The sequence below is a fragment of the Brassica napus genome, chromosome A1 (assembly GCF_020379485.1).
Source record: "Brassica napus cultivar Da-Ae chromosome A1, Da-Ae, whole genome shotgun sequence".
NCBI lineage: Eukaryota > Viridiplantae > Streptophyta > Magnoliopsida > Brassicales > Brassicaceae > Brassica > Brassica napus.
The window spans coordinates 8426241-8440312 of record NC_063434.1 but is presented as its reverse complement, the minus strand read 5'-3'; the positions used below and the strand labels follow the sequence as shown (position 1 = coordinate 8440312).

The window sequence follows — 14072 nt, the reverse complement described above, 5'->3', positions numbered from 1 at the left end:
ACGTAACTTTATATACCAAACTACCAGAAGAGAAAGTTAACATAGTGGCATGGCATCCTAATAACACAATGTGATTAGAGTTAAACCAGAGTAGCACAAAATCATATAACAAGGGGAATAAATATTCATTCCACATAAGGGAATTTATACCCAAACCAAGCATCCAAACAACATAAGGGCATAAAATAAAAATATTGACTAAGATTTAACGATAGCATTAGTTCCACAAGCTATGCATATACTAAAAAGAGTTAAAAAAGAAACAAACCATCAGTACATCATGTGGAAGACGAGGCATTGTCTTTGAATATCATCTTTGCAGTAGTGTCCAAGAGTGCAGTTCTCTGCAAACAAAGCTCCACCTGCATATCCTTAAGCTTCTTCAGCTTCTCCTCCACCTCCCTCTTCTTCGCTCCATCCTCAACCATATCCCAAACCGCACTCACCGTAGACTCATCCAAACCAAAAACACTCACATTCGCCGCCTTGAAGAACAACGCCACCTCTCTACTAGAAGAGAGCTGAGCATCCACCACAACACTCCCCTTTCGTTTCTCCACTTCTTTCTTAGGCGTATGCGAAGGCGAAGGAGGTGACTTTACAACATCATTAAACTTCTTCCTCGGTTTAGCAGGAAGAACACCATTAGCTCCCCAAATCTTCCTCGACAACTCGAAAGCCTTCTGGTCAAGATCCTTAGAACACGTGACCTTATCTTCAGTCCTTCCTTTCTTAAGCGCGTTCTTCACTATATTCACAAACTTCTTCTTACACCGTTGAAGCTTCGTAACAATCTGAGCTTTGGAAGCATTGAAATCAATCAACGTCTTGACGTAATCACAAAACGCGTCCATGTTCTCGTAAGGGTCACCTCTAGTGGAAGTGAAATCAAGAAAGCCTTGAAGCATCGCGATCTCGTCGGTCTCGGAGAACAGCCTCTGGAACATCTTCTTCGCGTCTTCTCCAGAGATCTTCTTAACCACCTCTTGCTCTGTTGCAGATGTCTTCACCTTCTTGTTCTTAGGCTCCTCGTCTGCTTGCTTTAGAGAACGTTTCGCTGTAGAGCTCTCGGGGACAGATCCGGAGGTCACGACAGCGTTGAGAGGCTTGGTCTTGGTCGGGGGCGCGGAATCGGAATCGGATTCGTCTTCTTCGGAATCGGAATCGGGTTTCTTCTTTGGAGGTTTCTGAGTGAGCTTGGACTGGACATGGCCAGCTTCGTCATCGGAAGAAGATCCGGAGGCTTCTACGGATGAGCCAGACTCTTCTTCTTCTTCTTCTTCTTCGCTGGAAGAGGCAGCAGCAGGAGGGTTCTCGATCTTGTCCTTTGGTGCCATGACAAGGATCTGAGTTCTCTTCTCCTGTCGCCGTCGACTAGGTTGCTTTTTAGGTTTGTTCTATGTTGTTGTAAAGGTACTATTCCTTCTTCGATTGAAAATTATACTTCCATTTTACGCATAACCTACGGAACAAACAGTGAAAGTACAGAATCTATGTTTGTTGGACCTTGTGGGCTTCAGTAAGGCCCATGTAACCAACCATTGACTAGCAAACGGCTCCGCCTAAGAGCAGGATTAACCCAAGCAAGAGAAAACTGGGTTCTTATTTTTTATTTTATATATTTTTTTTGTTTTGTTCGATTTTAAAAAAAAAAAAAAATTAAAAATAGACCAATCGCAGACCACCACGTTTCTGTGGAGTCCGCGAACAGTACAGAAATTTTACCACACTCGCTTCTTGCAGAAGAGGAAGAAGGAGTGGGTTTTAACTTTTTGGTGGACTCCATAGCTCTTAAAAGTCTTTAAAACCCTGCATTAACGCTGTTCTAAGATTATCCTCTTTTGTTATGGTAATATTTTCGACAAAAGAAAAACTACATGAACCGGATTACAGCTAATGAATGATGCATGTGATTATCTTTTTTTTTTTTGGTCTAATGCATGTGATTATCTTAACGCTACGAGTTATTTGTTATCCGCTCAGATCTTTATCCGCCAACATATGATATGCCTCATGAAATACCAACTTTTACCTTTTTGTCATCTTATTTTCCTTGCAAATATATTGTGTAATTTAACCTTAGCAATAATACATTTGGAGCAGCACCCAACATTTGGAGGAGAAATATAAAGATAGGAAAAGAAAGGAAAAACAGTCTCCAACAATGCATCATTTTGAGAGAAAAACAAAGATAAATAATATTTTTCAAAATTAAGAAGACACTAAATGCTAAATTTTATTTATAAACTAACCTTTCAACTTTTATATAGTTTTGTATCTAAAAAGATTCTATATTTGTGTTTTATGCTTTAATAGAATTATTAATATATTCATAATACAACTATAAATTTATATAAATAATTTTATATTATTTTAGAAGCTAGCTAATTTCATATATGTAATAAAATCTAGCTAAAATAAAGTTATTTTTGGTACAATTTGTAAGTTTCTAAACTAAAATAAAAAGTTGTCGAAATAAATTACAAATGTTAATAACAAAATACATTTAAAATATTCTTGTTAGAGGGGAAAAGAGAAAAAATATTAGAGTAAAACACACACACAAACATGTTAACCAATTGAAGATACCCTAAAGAAATACTTAAACTTCCTGTGCACATGATGGAGCAAGGTCCATCTGATGACTACTAAGACAATTGAGATGAGGAAACATCATATCGGTGTACATTCAATGATTCTTGTTTTGTGTAGTAGCTAGTCTGAGAGCGCCACTACACATACTTTTTGTCTAATGATAGTAAGTGTTGTTCAGACAACAGAATTTATGGATTATGTTTATTTCTTATGATGTTTTTTTTCTGAGCATTTCTTATGATGTTTTAGATGCTATTCGTTTGAAGTGAACATGTGTCACAACTGTAAGCCTTGGCATATTCGCATGATGTGTATAAGATTCTGTATCCAGAAATCTCTCTTGAATCTCCCTCCAGTTCTATGTTGTGTTTTTTTTTTGGTAAAAAGTTCTATGTTGTGTTAAAGCTTTAACACACTTCAAATTCCCTTAACGCAAATTTATCACTAAACAATACTCCTCCGTTTTAGTTCACTATAGACTACTTTTTAAGTATGTAACTAATTTTAATTGATCACCATTCTGGCAACCGCGGTTTTGACTTGAGAAATAAACCCACACAGCTTGAATAAACACATAAGAGCTTTCCTCAGCTTTTAGAGTACATGACTCGACAAGTACAACACACTTCTTATTCAACACATATCCTCACAAACAACAACATAACTAAAAGTGACAGACGTTTCAGTTGATTTCGATCTGACGAACATCGTTTCTCTCCTCTTCCTTCATCTTCGGAACCACAACTTTCAAAACACCGTTCTTCATCTCCGCTTTAATCTCATCGGTCTTGTACACCTTCTCAGGCAACCCAATCCGACTTGTGAATCTCCTATTACCAGTCTCTCCACCTTCCTCGCCACCATCGTCCACATCTTTCCCTTCTCCTCTTATAACCAGAGTGTCGTTCTCCAAAGCCAGCTTCACATCCTCTCTGCTCAGCCCAGGCATGTCGATCCTCAAGTAGAGGGCATCGTCTTTCTCTTTGATATCCCAACCACGACGCGCTCCAGAAGCTCCCATGCCTCGCGTAGCTGATAGCAGAGGATTCTCCATGAACTGGTCCATAAGGTTTAGCACCTGGCTGATACTCCTTGTCGGAGAAAAGGGATCGAACACGTCTACAAGAAAAACAAGAAAGATCAGATACAGATCTTGATAAAACTTGAGAGAGCTGAGGAATGGCGTTCTGAGTTACCAGTGAAGAAATCATCACCACGGCGAGAAACAGAGCGATCAGAGCGTCGGTCTATATCAACACCGCGTTCATTTTCACCTCCGTCATAGCTCCTGACCGCGTTGGTGTTGAGGAGGCGAGAGGCAGCTTGGGGACGAAGAAAGCTACGGGAACCAGGAGCGACGGTGGATGAGAGAAGTCTCCTGAGAGCGAGGGATGACGCCATGCGTAGAAGAAACAGTGAGCTTGTCTTAGAAAGTTTATCAGAGAGTGCAGTCTTTGTCTGAGTTAGTGTGCGGCGAAAATGGAGACAGGTGAGATTATATATAAGAGGAAAGCGGTGAAACTGGATATGTTCGGGTGCTAGACAATGTTCTAGAGAGTAGAGGATAGAACATGTTTCCGGATAGTTCTAGAGCTGCGTGGCTCCCAAGCTTAGGGCAACAAGTAACTGTTATCATGTCCATTAACGGCCCATCATATTTGGCCCGTGTTTATTATATTTATAGACTTAACTGGTCAAACATAAAACAAAGATTAATTTGTGGAAATGACAAATAGTGGTATATTTCTCCAACATTGATTTTTTTATTTTATCTAATTTGTACGTTTTTGTAGCATTTTTCTATCCGTAAAAGACTAATTTATTAAATAAATTACGTATAAGATTATTCAGATTTTCAAATGTTATAGAAAACTTGATGTTTTTCTTATTATATTTTCTATGTAATTATCCACATTGGACGTTTTAAATGGGACATTTATGTTTTGAATCATTCAGCCACTATGTTGTTTAATAAAAAAAAATATTATGTGATTTATCCGAAAAGTACAATAATCAAAAATTTCAACGTCACTCCGTGTTATTTAACTGCGAAACATATAGCGCTACAAAAGTTCAAAAAAAAAAAACATATAGCGCTACAAAGATAATCAGAAGACGTGTCTTTAGCTAAGCTGACCTTCGTATGCTTTGACATTATACGTATATTATATTTTCTTTGTAACACTACCAAATACATTCTATCAGATATTAAATTATATAGATAGGCTTACACGCAGAAGTGTTCATACCTGCCTCTACGTGCTCTCAACTCCTACGAACCCCCAAACGTTATTAAGCATATCTGATTTATATAAAATCCTATAACAATATATTGTCATATATCATAAGCTTATACAGTCCGATGTACATTGTCCGGCTTAAATATAAGTCTTGCATGATTAATCAACTGTAAGATATCAAAGAACTTTATCAAAAAACAAATATCAAAGAGAATGACAACCACCACCACCACTGGTCGCAGAGTTCGGCCTCCTTCGCCGCATATTGACCGGAGCCGGATTATAACCTCCTACTCGTCTTCTTGTTCATCATCTTCTTCCTCTTCTCCTTCCAATTCAAGCAAACATGTGACTATAACCAGATCACAATCCACAAACAAGATCTTCAAGACCCACCGGATCCAGCGAGATGATCCCAGCAAGAAACAGCGCGTCAAGATCTCACGAGGTGAACAACGGTAGAAGAAGAGAGGTGTTTTCTCGGTACTTGGAGCAACGTGAGCGTGGCAGTCCTCGTAATTATAACACTTAAAGGTGCAAAATCGGGAGCTAGCTCACCATCAGCGTGGTCATTGTCCCCGGGGAGAGGTTCAACGATGAAAACTTCTTCATCCAGCTCAGCTCCGTCGACTTCAATGTGCCACACGCCGCCTGAGTCGCCGGTAAGCAAGGCAAAGATGAGAAACGGTGGCGGTGGAGCCGTGGCGCGGGAGTTCTGAAGTACTTTAAGGCACAGAAGAAAGTATCTCCGGTACAAGAGGAAGAGTATCACCGGTTTAGGATTTTTCACAACAGATTAATTCAACTTAGGTTTATTAACGCAAGAGCAGAAGCCACTATGGCTAACCTTAAGGTCAACGTTGAGGTACAAAACTGTTACTTTTTCATTTGTAAAAATGTATCAAAATGTAAATATATATAATAATCGAATCAATATATGTTTGTGTGGTTTATTTCAGGATCAATGGTTTTGGGTTTGGCTTAGGATATACAAAATGAGGAAGTACGTAGTGGAAAATTTAATTGAAGTTCAAAGGCTACGTCAAGAAATTAAACTACATCATGTTCTGAGCCTTCAAATGCCTTTGCTCAATGAGTGGTCCAAATTGGATGCGAAAAACTGTGAAGCGTTGAGCAAGCTAACTCGAAAATTGCAGGCATTGTCTGCCCGTTTACCTCTCCTACATGGGGCAACGGTAAGATAGTTTTGTTTACTTTTTCTTTCTCAATAAACTTGTTTATGTTCTGCTAAGAAATGGAAAATAATAGTGTGGAGGGTGCAGGTAGATGTGGTGTCCATACATGAAGAAATGGTCAGAGCTATAGAAGTCATGGATGAGATCGAGGACATTGTCATCAAGTTTCTCCCACGAGTAATTCCATTTTATTTATTGGTATATTTTCTAGTTTCTTGTTTTTTAGTATGAATAAGGAATTAATTTAAGTATGTTTGGGTCACATATCAGCAGGTTGAAATAATCCTATATGAGATGACAGAATTGCTCAATATGTCCAAACAAGAATTTTTATATTTTGAAGAGTTGGTGAAGAGCCTTTTCCTTGTTCCTGTATTTGCAGTAAATCATCTACTCCTTTGATTAATTACTAAATTATTTTTCAATTAGAATTTGGAAGATTCAAAGGCGAAAGTGGTGAAATTTTCGTTTTCAACAGGCAAATGAGAGTAGCTTAAAGGTTCACTTTCTCCAGAAGATTGAAGAACAAAGAAAACATTTGCAGCAAATTGATAATAGTGGTTTTTCTAGTATCTCAGAAGTTGGAATGTGTAACTAAATGTCAATTACACTATACAATGTGCAGAGTGGTGACTCTATAGTCGATATTCTCCACCAATAATGAAGACCAAATCTGGTATAAGAAACGAAATTATATGAATTAAACACACAAACATTTGGTTTTCCAAATTTCAATTACCTTATACAATGTGCAAACTGGTGACTCTATAGTCTATGTTCTCCACCAATAATGAAGACCAAATGAAATTATATAAATTAAACACACAAACATTTAGGTCTAGAAGATGTTTGATCAAACGATGCAAGTTTCAGAATGGTAATTGACTAATTTTGTCTTTTTCACAGGTACCGTAAAAGTTTATATTCCCCAAGCTAATAAAACACATATATGCTCAAAAGTTCTTAGCGAGTAATAATCTTGTATATAAGTATACTAAAGTTTATAGTTCAAGCGACAGTTAATACATACATGATACATATATATCTATCATCAATTCATACAACAAAAAATGTTATAGGAAAAGGAGGTAAGACAGAAAGTAATAATAGTATTGTTCCATAATGTATAGCAAATAGCAACAATTTAAACGCGTTTTAATTAAAGATCATCTTACGTAAGTATTGATATTGTTATCAACAAAGAAGCAACATTAAAAGCGTTCCTAGGTCACTTGGAAACTTCTCATTTCAGATTTTCGTAGGTCCCGAGTTCGATTCCTCCTTCTCCCAAAATCCCTAATTTTTTTTTCCCGTTTCCGAATTTCCCTCGCCAGCGACTGCCATGGATTCAGGCTCTCAGGTTCCCGTAAAGTCCAAGGTACACACTGATTCCATCTTCTCATTCCCTCCTGTTAATTTCAGCTCAAATCTCACCCAAAATTTCGCCGCGAAAATTTGGGGTTTTCACTGAAATTATCCCCTCTTCCCCTTCTCCTCAGCGGAGGTTTCAACCAAGAGCTCCGACGCCTTCTCTCCGGCCGATCCCTCCTATCTCCAAAACGTAATTCTTCTTTTTCACCCTTACTTATCTACACACACATGAATTATACATGTTTTAAAAAAAAATTATATATTTTTTCTCTGAACACACACACACACACACCAACAGTGAAGCTGCTGAGGCCGAGGAAGAGAATAAAAAAGCAGCACGACAGATCGCTAAACGTATCGGCGTATGTATTGTTTATCTTCTCTCAGTCTTTGCTGCTTTCCTATTTTTATTTCCTTGTAAAACAAGATTAATTAACAGTTTATCTAACCGTAGTACTTTCCTTATAATTTTTTTAATAGTTCAACATCTTACACATTAGATTATTTTTATATTTATTAACATATGACATCAAAACGGTGTGCTTTCTTCATCTTTAGCCAAGAACAAATTCTTCGCTTTGGTTAAGTTTCTTGGTATTTGATTTATTAACTAAAATGCAGCAAATAATATTAGTAAATATATTTCAAATATGCACCAAATGGTTTAAGGATGGCTTTTTAGAGCTTTATATTATGAAATGAGTTGGTCCATGACGAGTAACATGTGTTGATTATACTTGATTGTAACCATATAACTGCTTAGTTGTTATCACCCAAATGCTCCAAGTTGAATCCTGCTTGCTTCTGTTCCTGTTACAGATTGGCAAGAGGAGACCTAAAACTGAACCAAAAGGTAATTGCTATTTCATTCTTCATTGATGTATAATGTGTAGTTCTGTGAATGGGATATCTGAGAAACATTTGTGAGGAAGGTGGTGGTATGTATCATTCTTGAAAACTTTTTTAAAACTTGCAGCATCTTCGGTTGAGGTTGCATTCCAACCAAACTTCTCGTCACTTGCAATAAAATCTTTTGGGGTTCCTAAAGAAGATGATGAGCACGGTTCTAATTTGAATCCCTCTTCTTCTGCTACCACTGTTTCTTCTGCTGCTATTCTTCCTGTTGTTTCTTCTCCTCCTGCTCGAAAAGATGTAGAAGAGATTCATACTTGTGTTACAAGAATTGAGCAGGACTACATTGAACCTTGGGTAACTAGAATCTCTCTGATAATAAGCTTTATTTCTCCTCTCTTGTGTTAGTTTATGTGACATAAGGTTGGTTCTCATTTTCATGTGCCAGGATCAAAACTCTTACTATCCTACTGTTCTTCCTTTGAGAAAGCCTAACTCTGGTGATCCAGGTATGCTCTGATGTGAATCTCAAAGCTCAGCTTTGTGAATGTGTTTGCTTTCTGCTTTTGACCACCTCTTTGTGTTGTAGAACTTCTTGACCAGGAGGAGTTCGGGAACGTGGCTAAACACCTTCATTATGATGAGAACAGCATCAACTCAGCTGAAGAACTCGGTCTAACATCGGTAATGAACTTGTAAACATGTTGGTATTGACATCGATATGAACTCTTCACTGAGTTTTTGACTGATTGAGCTGCCAGCAGGGACCACACTGCAAAAAACAGATGCTTTTCTTTAAGGTCCCGGACTCTCTCCCTGTAACGAAGCAACCGACCGCCAAGAGATCAGTATCAGAGAGAAGCAGCCCTTTTGAAGGTTTACCAGAGGGGTTCATGGGCAAAATGCTAGTTTACAAGAGTGGTACTGTCAAGTTGAAACTTGGAGATGTCCTCTATGATGTAAGTTAATTCATTTTTACCTATATGTGAGCACACACACATGTCAAGTTAAATGAACTCTGCTTGTAGCTCTTCATCAGCTCTCTGAACTCTTAGTTCTAAACATAAATGCAGGTGTCGCCAGGTCCGAATACAGTATTTCATAATGATGTGGCAGCGATCAACGGCAAAGAGAGGAACTGCTGTCGCATTGGTTCTTCAGCGAAGTTTGCGACTGTTACTCCCGATGTTGAGTCTCTTTTGAACTCTGAACCAGACATGCAAATAAACAAGTGAAGGCTGTTCTACTCGTAGTGGGTCTTGTTCATAAAATATGTGAAGAGAGTAGTAAGTAGTATTGTCCACTTAGATTGTTTTAACTACAAACCAGTCGTGATCGTAGAATCTCTTCTTTATGTCTTCTTGTGTTGTAAAAGATCAAATGGTATTGGGAGTGAAAGCAAACTCTTAACAATTTGAAACGTTCAGAGTTCTTTCTGATAGTAACGCAACTGAGTGCCAAAACAGACCACAGTATGACTTGAAAGAAAGTTTAGACAAGTAGTGTCCAAGAAATTTTTTTGAAACGATCAAGACTTGCTGCATGCTCCGGACATCATCTCGACCAGCATGTACACGATGGTGAGCAAGACACAAGACGAAAACATTCATCGCGTTATTCCTAGTGGTGAAATTTTTTTGTGCGCTAGTAAGAATCAAGAGTTACCTCAAATTCTCATTAAACAAGAAAACAGAGTTGGAATTTGAAACAAAGACAAATATGAAGTTGAACTAGCGACGTCCTATTGTCAAAAACGTATTTGTAATTCTAACATGCAATACAGCTTGATTTACCCAAATTGGCAGTAATCGTTTTTCATTCAAAAATATATTTTTTTGGTTTGTGTGGCAGATTGTTGTTTTAAATATAAGAAAAGTTTGTAAGGTGAAAGGTACTAGAAGCCACGGGCTTGAGCAGTCAATATGTGACAAAATTGAATGATTTCCCGCTCCAACTACCCATTTTGTGGGCCGCTCCAAGTTTTCAAATTTGATATTTAAAAATAAAAATCTCCCGAGAGGATAATACAACCAAATTATTTACTTATGATGAAAAATTAACAAACCCGCAACCATATTATATAGTATCAGTTTTTTGGGTTATAGTTGTTAAAATTATTTGAATGGTCCATACAAAACTGAAGACTGACTGAAACGTCTTAACTGGTTTGGAAAATTCAAAAGTGGCGAACAACTCTCGTGGGACGTATAGGTCTTCTCTCTTCATTCTCTGTCACATTCCCTTCTACTTTTCTTCTTCTTCTTCTTAATTTGGCATTTTAGACATTTTAAACTTTTTACAGTATAAACAGTTGCTTAGCAAACAACAAAAAAAACATAAAAATGATTATAAGCATACTCTGCCGACATGCAAGTCGAAGATAATTTAATAGTTTAGTTTAAAATATATACAGTTAAAAACGCAGAACAAATTGTGAGTCCCTAAATGTAAGAATATATATTTTATGTATTCCAAGCAGAAGTTAGAACAAAAACTCCATGATTTGTTATTCATTTTCTTCAAAATAATTATGGAAAAGTCAGTATGGAAACAATGTATATTAGCTATCAAGAAATTCTGATTGGTTCGACCACGTCAAATGTGTGAGACATAACTAAACAGAGCACGACACATCATCAAATTTCTTTCTTTCTTTCTTTTACCCACAACATTAAATTTCCCAAGATTTTATTACTATTATTTTTCAAGATTATATATATGTACTACTCTATGATCTATAATCCTTGTTCCTTAAATTCGAATATCAAATTCCTTCATCAGGTTGGAAAAAGGTATTACCAAAATTTTAGAACGCTTTAACCCCTTTATCTAAACAACCAATTAAAATCTGATTAAAAACAATTAAACATTCATTTTTCAACTTGGAAGACACTAGCATAAAAAAAACTATATTATAGAGATAAAATAATAGTATAGATTTTGTTCAAAAAATGAGAGATAAAATAGTAACTACGAAGAGAATCTAAACCAATTTAGTACAGGGAAAAAAAGTTGGAATCTGCACAGATACTTTTCCTTTTATTTGTCTTAATAGAATGTATATTAGATGAAGAATAATAATTTTATATGTTGGTTTAGTCCGAAGGATAATGAGAGAAAAAAAAAAAAGAGGAATCATTTTCACGTGGTAAGGACAAAAGCTGGCCCGCCATTTGTCTGCATCATTTCAGTTCTCTCACTTAACCTTTACTCCGAAGACATGCTTTTTCTTCATTATTGCTTTTTAAGGTTATTATAGTCATTTCCTCTCACTATTAATTTAATAATGGACACATTTAACTTTTTGTTTTATTTATTATTATTATTTATTTTTTTGGGTCAAGTTTTATTTTATTATTTATGTTAACAAATTAGTGCAAAATCAAAACCACTGAGCGGGAAGGAAAGTAATTCCCGAGATGAGCGCAAATAAGAAAAAAAAACTGTCATTTTATATTTAACCTAATGAGGTTTAATAAAAACGAGTAAATGATATTTCTTTCTCTCTTTTATTATCCCTTCTTCTTCCTCTCTCCACACCGCTCATTCGTCTCTCTTCTTCTCAGACAACTCTCTCTCTCTCTCCCCCTCTGTCTATTAGGTATTTTTAATATCTATCTAATTTTAAGAGAAGTTGTTAGGGCTTTCCTTCTCGTCACTGAATATCTATTTGATTTTTTTGTTTTCGTTTGCTTTGGGAATGAAAGTAACGTTTTTTTCTTTGGGTACGTTTTCGTTTTTTTCATGTTTGCTGAAGTTTCTTTTGTTCTTACAGGAAATGGAACGTATGGAAGCTGGGTTGAAGAGCAGTATCAGACAAGAGATGGCTCTGAAAACAACTCCTCCGGTTTACGAAGAGTTTCACGCTGTAACAGCCGCTCAAAATGACTTTTCCTCCGAAGATTTCTCCGTAGACGACTTACTTGACTTGTCAAACGACGACGTTTTCGTCGAGGAAGAAGAGGCCGCTGAACCCAAGGCTCAACAAGAGGTTCTGCTCTGTGTCTCCTCCGAGCAACCAAACGACGTCGAAGAAGTACTTCCCCCGGGAAACGAGTTTGGTTCTCTCCCTTCAAACCAACTCCCCGTACCGGTAAATTCTTTTTTATTTCCTTAAACCAAATTACAGAGATAATTAATCCTTAATATTTTATTTTTATTTTTTTTGTTATTAGATGGATGAATTAGCGGACCTTGAGTGGCTGTCCCATTTCGTTGACGATTCCTTCACGGAATATTCGGCTCCTAACCTCACCGGAACACCGGCTGAAAAACCGGCGTGGTTAACCGGTGACCGGAAACACCCGGTGACTCCAGCCTCTGAAGAGTCTTGTTTCAAGTCCCCTCTTCCAGCCAAAGCCCGTAGCAGACGGTACCGTAATGGACTCAAGGCCTGGTCGCTTGGTTCGTCCGGGCCTTCTTCATCGAGTTCCACCTCCTCCTCTTCCTCCTCTTCGGGTCTTTCAAGCCCGTGGTTCTCCGGTGCTGAGCTGCTCGAGCCTGACTTCACGTCCGAGAAACCTCCCGTTCCCAAGAAGTACAAGAAAAGGTCGGCAGAGTCTGTTTTCAGCGCTAAGTTGCAGCAGCAGCAGCCGCAGCGACGGTGCAGTCACTGCGGCGTTCAGAAAACTCCGCAGTGGAGAGCTGGACCGAAGGGAGCCAAGACGCTTTGCAATGCGTGCGGTGTTCGTTATAAGTCGGGTCGGTTACTACCGGAGTACAGACCCGCTTGTAGCCCGACCTTTTCGAGTGAGCTCCACTCCAACCACCACCGCAAAGTCATAGAGATGCGGCGTAAGAAAGAGCCGACCGATGACAGCTCAACCGGTTTAAACCAGCCTGTTAAGACCCCACAAGCTGTACCAAGTTTTTGAAGAAATAGAGCCTTGAAATTAGGACAGAGATGTAGGACCTGATTCAGTCTCAGTTTTAGTCCATTTTTAGTTTCTCATTAACTGTTATGTTGTATATTACTTTCATTTTTTTTTGTAGCATTTTACTTTAATTATCTTAGTTTTCTTTTTCATGCTAGGAGTATGAGTCTCATCAGTTCTTAGTAAACTGATTATGTCAAAATGTCATATTATTATTGTGCCTGTATGAGTTACTTTCAGTTCCCTTTTCAATGTTTTTCTTTGGTAGCAAAAAGTTTGTTTAGATGAATTTTTAATAAGTTACATTTCAAATGTTATGAAAACGTGAAGTTAATGTATAGGTTGGAATTGGTCTACAACTTTAATTACTATGCCCATTAATGAATAGACCAAACCAAAACTGACACCATTATGCCTATCATGCTCATGCTCATGCCAGTCTCATTCTTTTTCTTTTCTTGAGCTAAAGCCTAAAATATTTTCTTTTTGTTACTTCTACTCTAATTCTAAACCATGTGTTTCTCTTTTGTTGCTTAGCGACTTTTTTAGTCTCTAGCTTTTTTTTTGTACCTCTATGTTTATGTTAGAAAACGTATAAGCTTATTAGTCTGTAAATATGGGGAAAAGAATCGTTAAATTGGTCATTTAATAATTGCTTATCGGTTAGCTACATATGGTCAGTTCTTGATATTCATAGTTCTACTAAATTTTAGTCGTCGTTTTGTTAAAATTTTAAACTTGGAAACTAAATGACGAAGAGCCCTTGTTTAACGCCCAAAATGGTTGACTGCAACTTAATCTTCTTGACTTGGTAACATCAATTACGTAAATGAGTTTTTAGTTTCACGAACTGTAGTAGATTAATCAACCATTTCTCTTGATTAACAACATGGCACGTGATGGTCAACGCGGTATCCTCAATTTTGTACTCCCTCCGTTTTTTA

The 14072-nt window shown here is 37.4% G+C and overlaps 4 protein-coding genes and 1 pseudogene across 5 annotated transcripts; 3 read left to right on the top strand and 2 right to left on the bottom strand.

The window, feature by feature from the left end:
- Positions 1–106: 106 nt before the first annotated feature.
- On the bottom strand, positions 107–1448 carry LOC106439690 (GLABROUS1 enhancer-binding protein-like). Its single transcript, XM_013881191.3, has one exon. The coding sequence runs from the start codon at positions 1335–1337 to the stop codon at positions 279–281; it is 1059 nt and encodes a 352-aa protein (XP_013736645.1). The 5' UTR covers positions 1338–1448; the 3' UTR covers positions 107–278.
- Positions 1449–3157: 1709 nt separating this feature from the next.
- Positions 3158–4179, bottom strand: LOC106443195 (23.6 kDa heat shock protein, mitochondrial). Its single transcript, XM_013884783.3, has 2 exons — positions 3792–4179; positions 3158–3714 (listed from the first exon to the last, which is right to left on the bottom strand). The coding sequence occupies exons 1-2, from the start codon at positions 3994–3996 to the stop codon at positions 3278–3280; spliced, it is 642 nt and encodes a 213-aa protein (XP_013740237.1). The 5' UTR covers positions 3997–4179; the 3' UTR covers positions 3158–3277.
- A 198-nt stretch (positions 4180–4377) lies between these two features.
- LOC106442374 lies at positions 4378–7103 on the top strand (annotated as a pseudogene).
- Positions 7104–7258: 155 nt separating this feature from the next.
- Positions 7259–9667, top strand: BNAA01G14530D. 2 transcript variants are annotated; one of them, XM_013881189.3, is made up of 9 exons: positions 7259–7409; positions 7531–7592; positions 7701–7764; positions 8222–8255; positions 8379–8611; positions 8703–8763; positions 8844–8938; positions 9016–9213; positions 9328–9667. In XM_013881189.3, the coding sequence occupies exons 1-9, from the start codon at positions 7374–7376 to the stop codon at positions 9487–9489; spliced, it is 945 nt and encodes a 314-aa protein (XP_013736643.1). In that variant the 5' UTR covers positions 7259–7373; the 3' UTR covers positions 9490–9667. The 2 variants fall into 2 exon arrangements, with proteins under 2 accessions (XP_013736643.1, XP_013736644.1); XM_013881190.3 differs by having other exon boundaries at positions 7260–7409; positions 9019–9213.
- Positions 9668–11618: 1951 nt separating this feature from the next.
- On the top strand, positions 11619–13380 carry LOC106439688 (GATA transcription factor 5-like). Its single transcript, XM_013881188.3, has 3 exons — positions 11619–11855; positions 12030–12347; positions 12430–13380. Exons 2-3 carry the CDS (start codon positions 12033–12035, stop codon positions 13126–13128), a joined length of 1014 nt encoding a protein of 337 aa, XP_013736642.2. The 5' UTR covers positions 11619–11855; positions 12030–12032; the 3' UTR covers positions 13129–13380.
- The last annotated feature ends 692 nt before the right edge of the window (positions 13381–14072 follow it).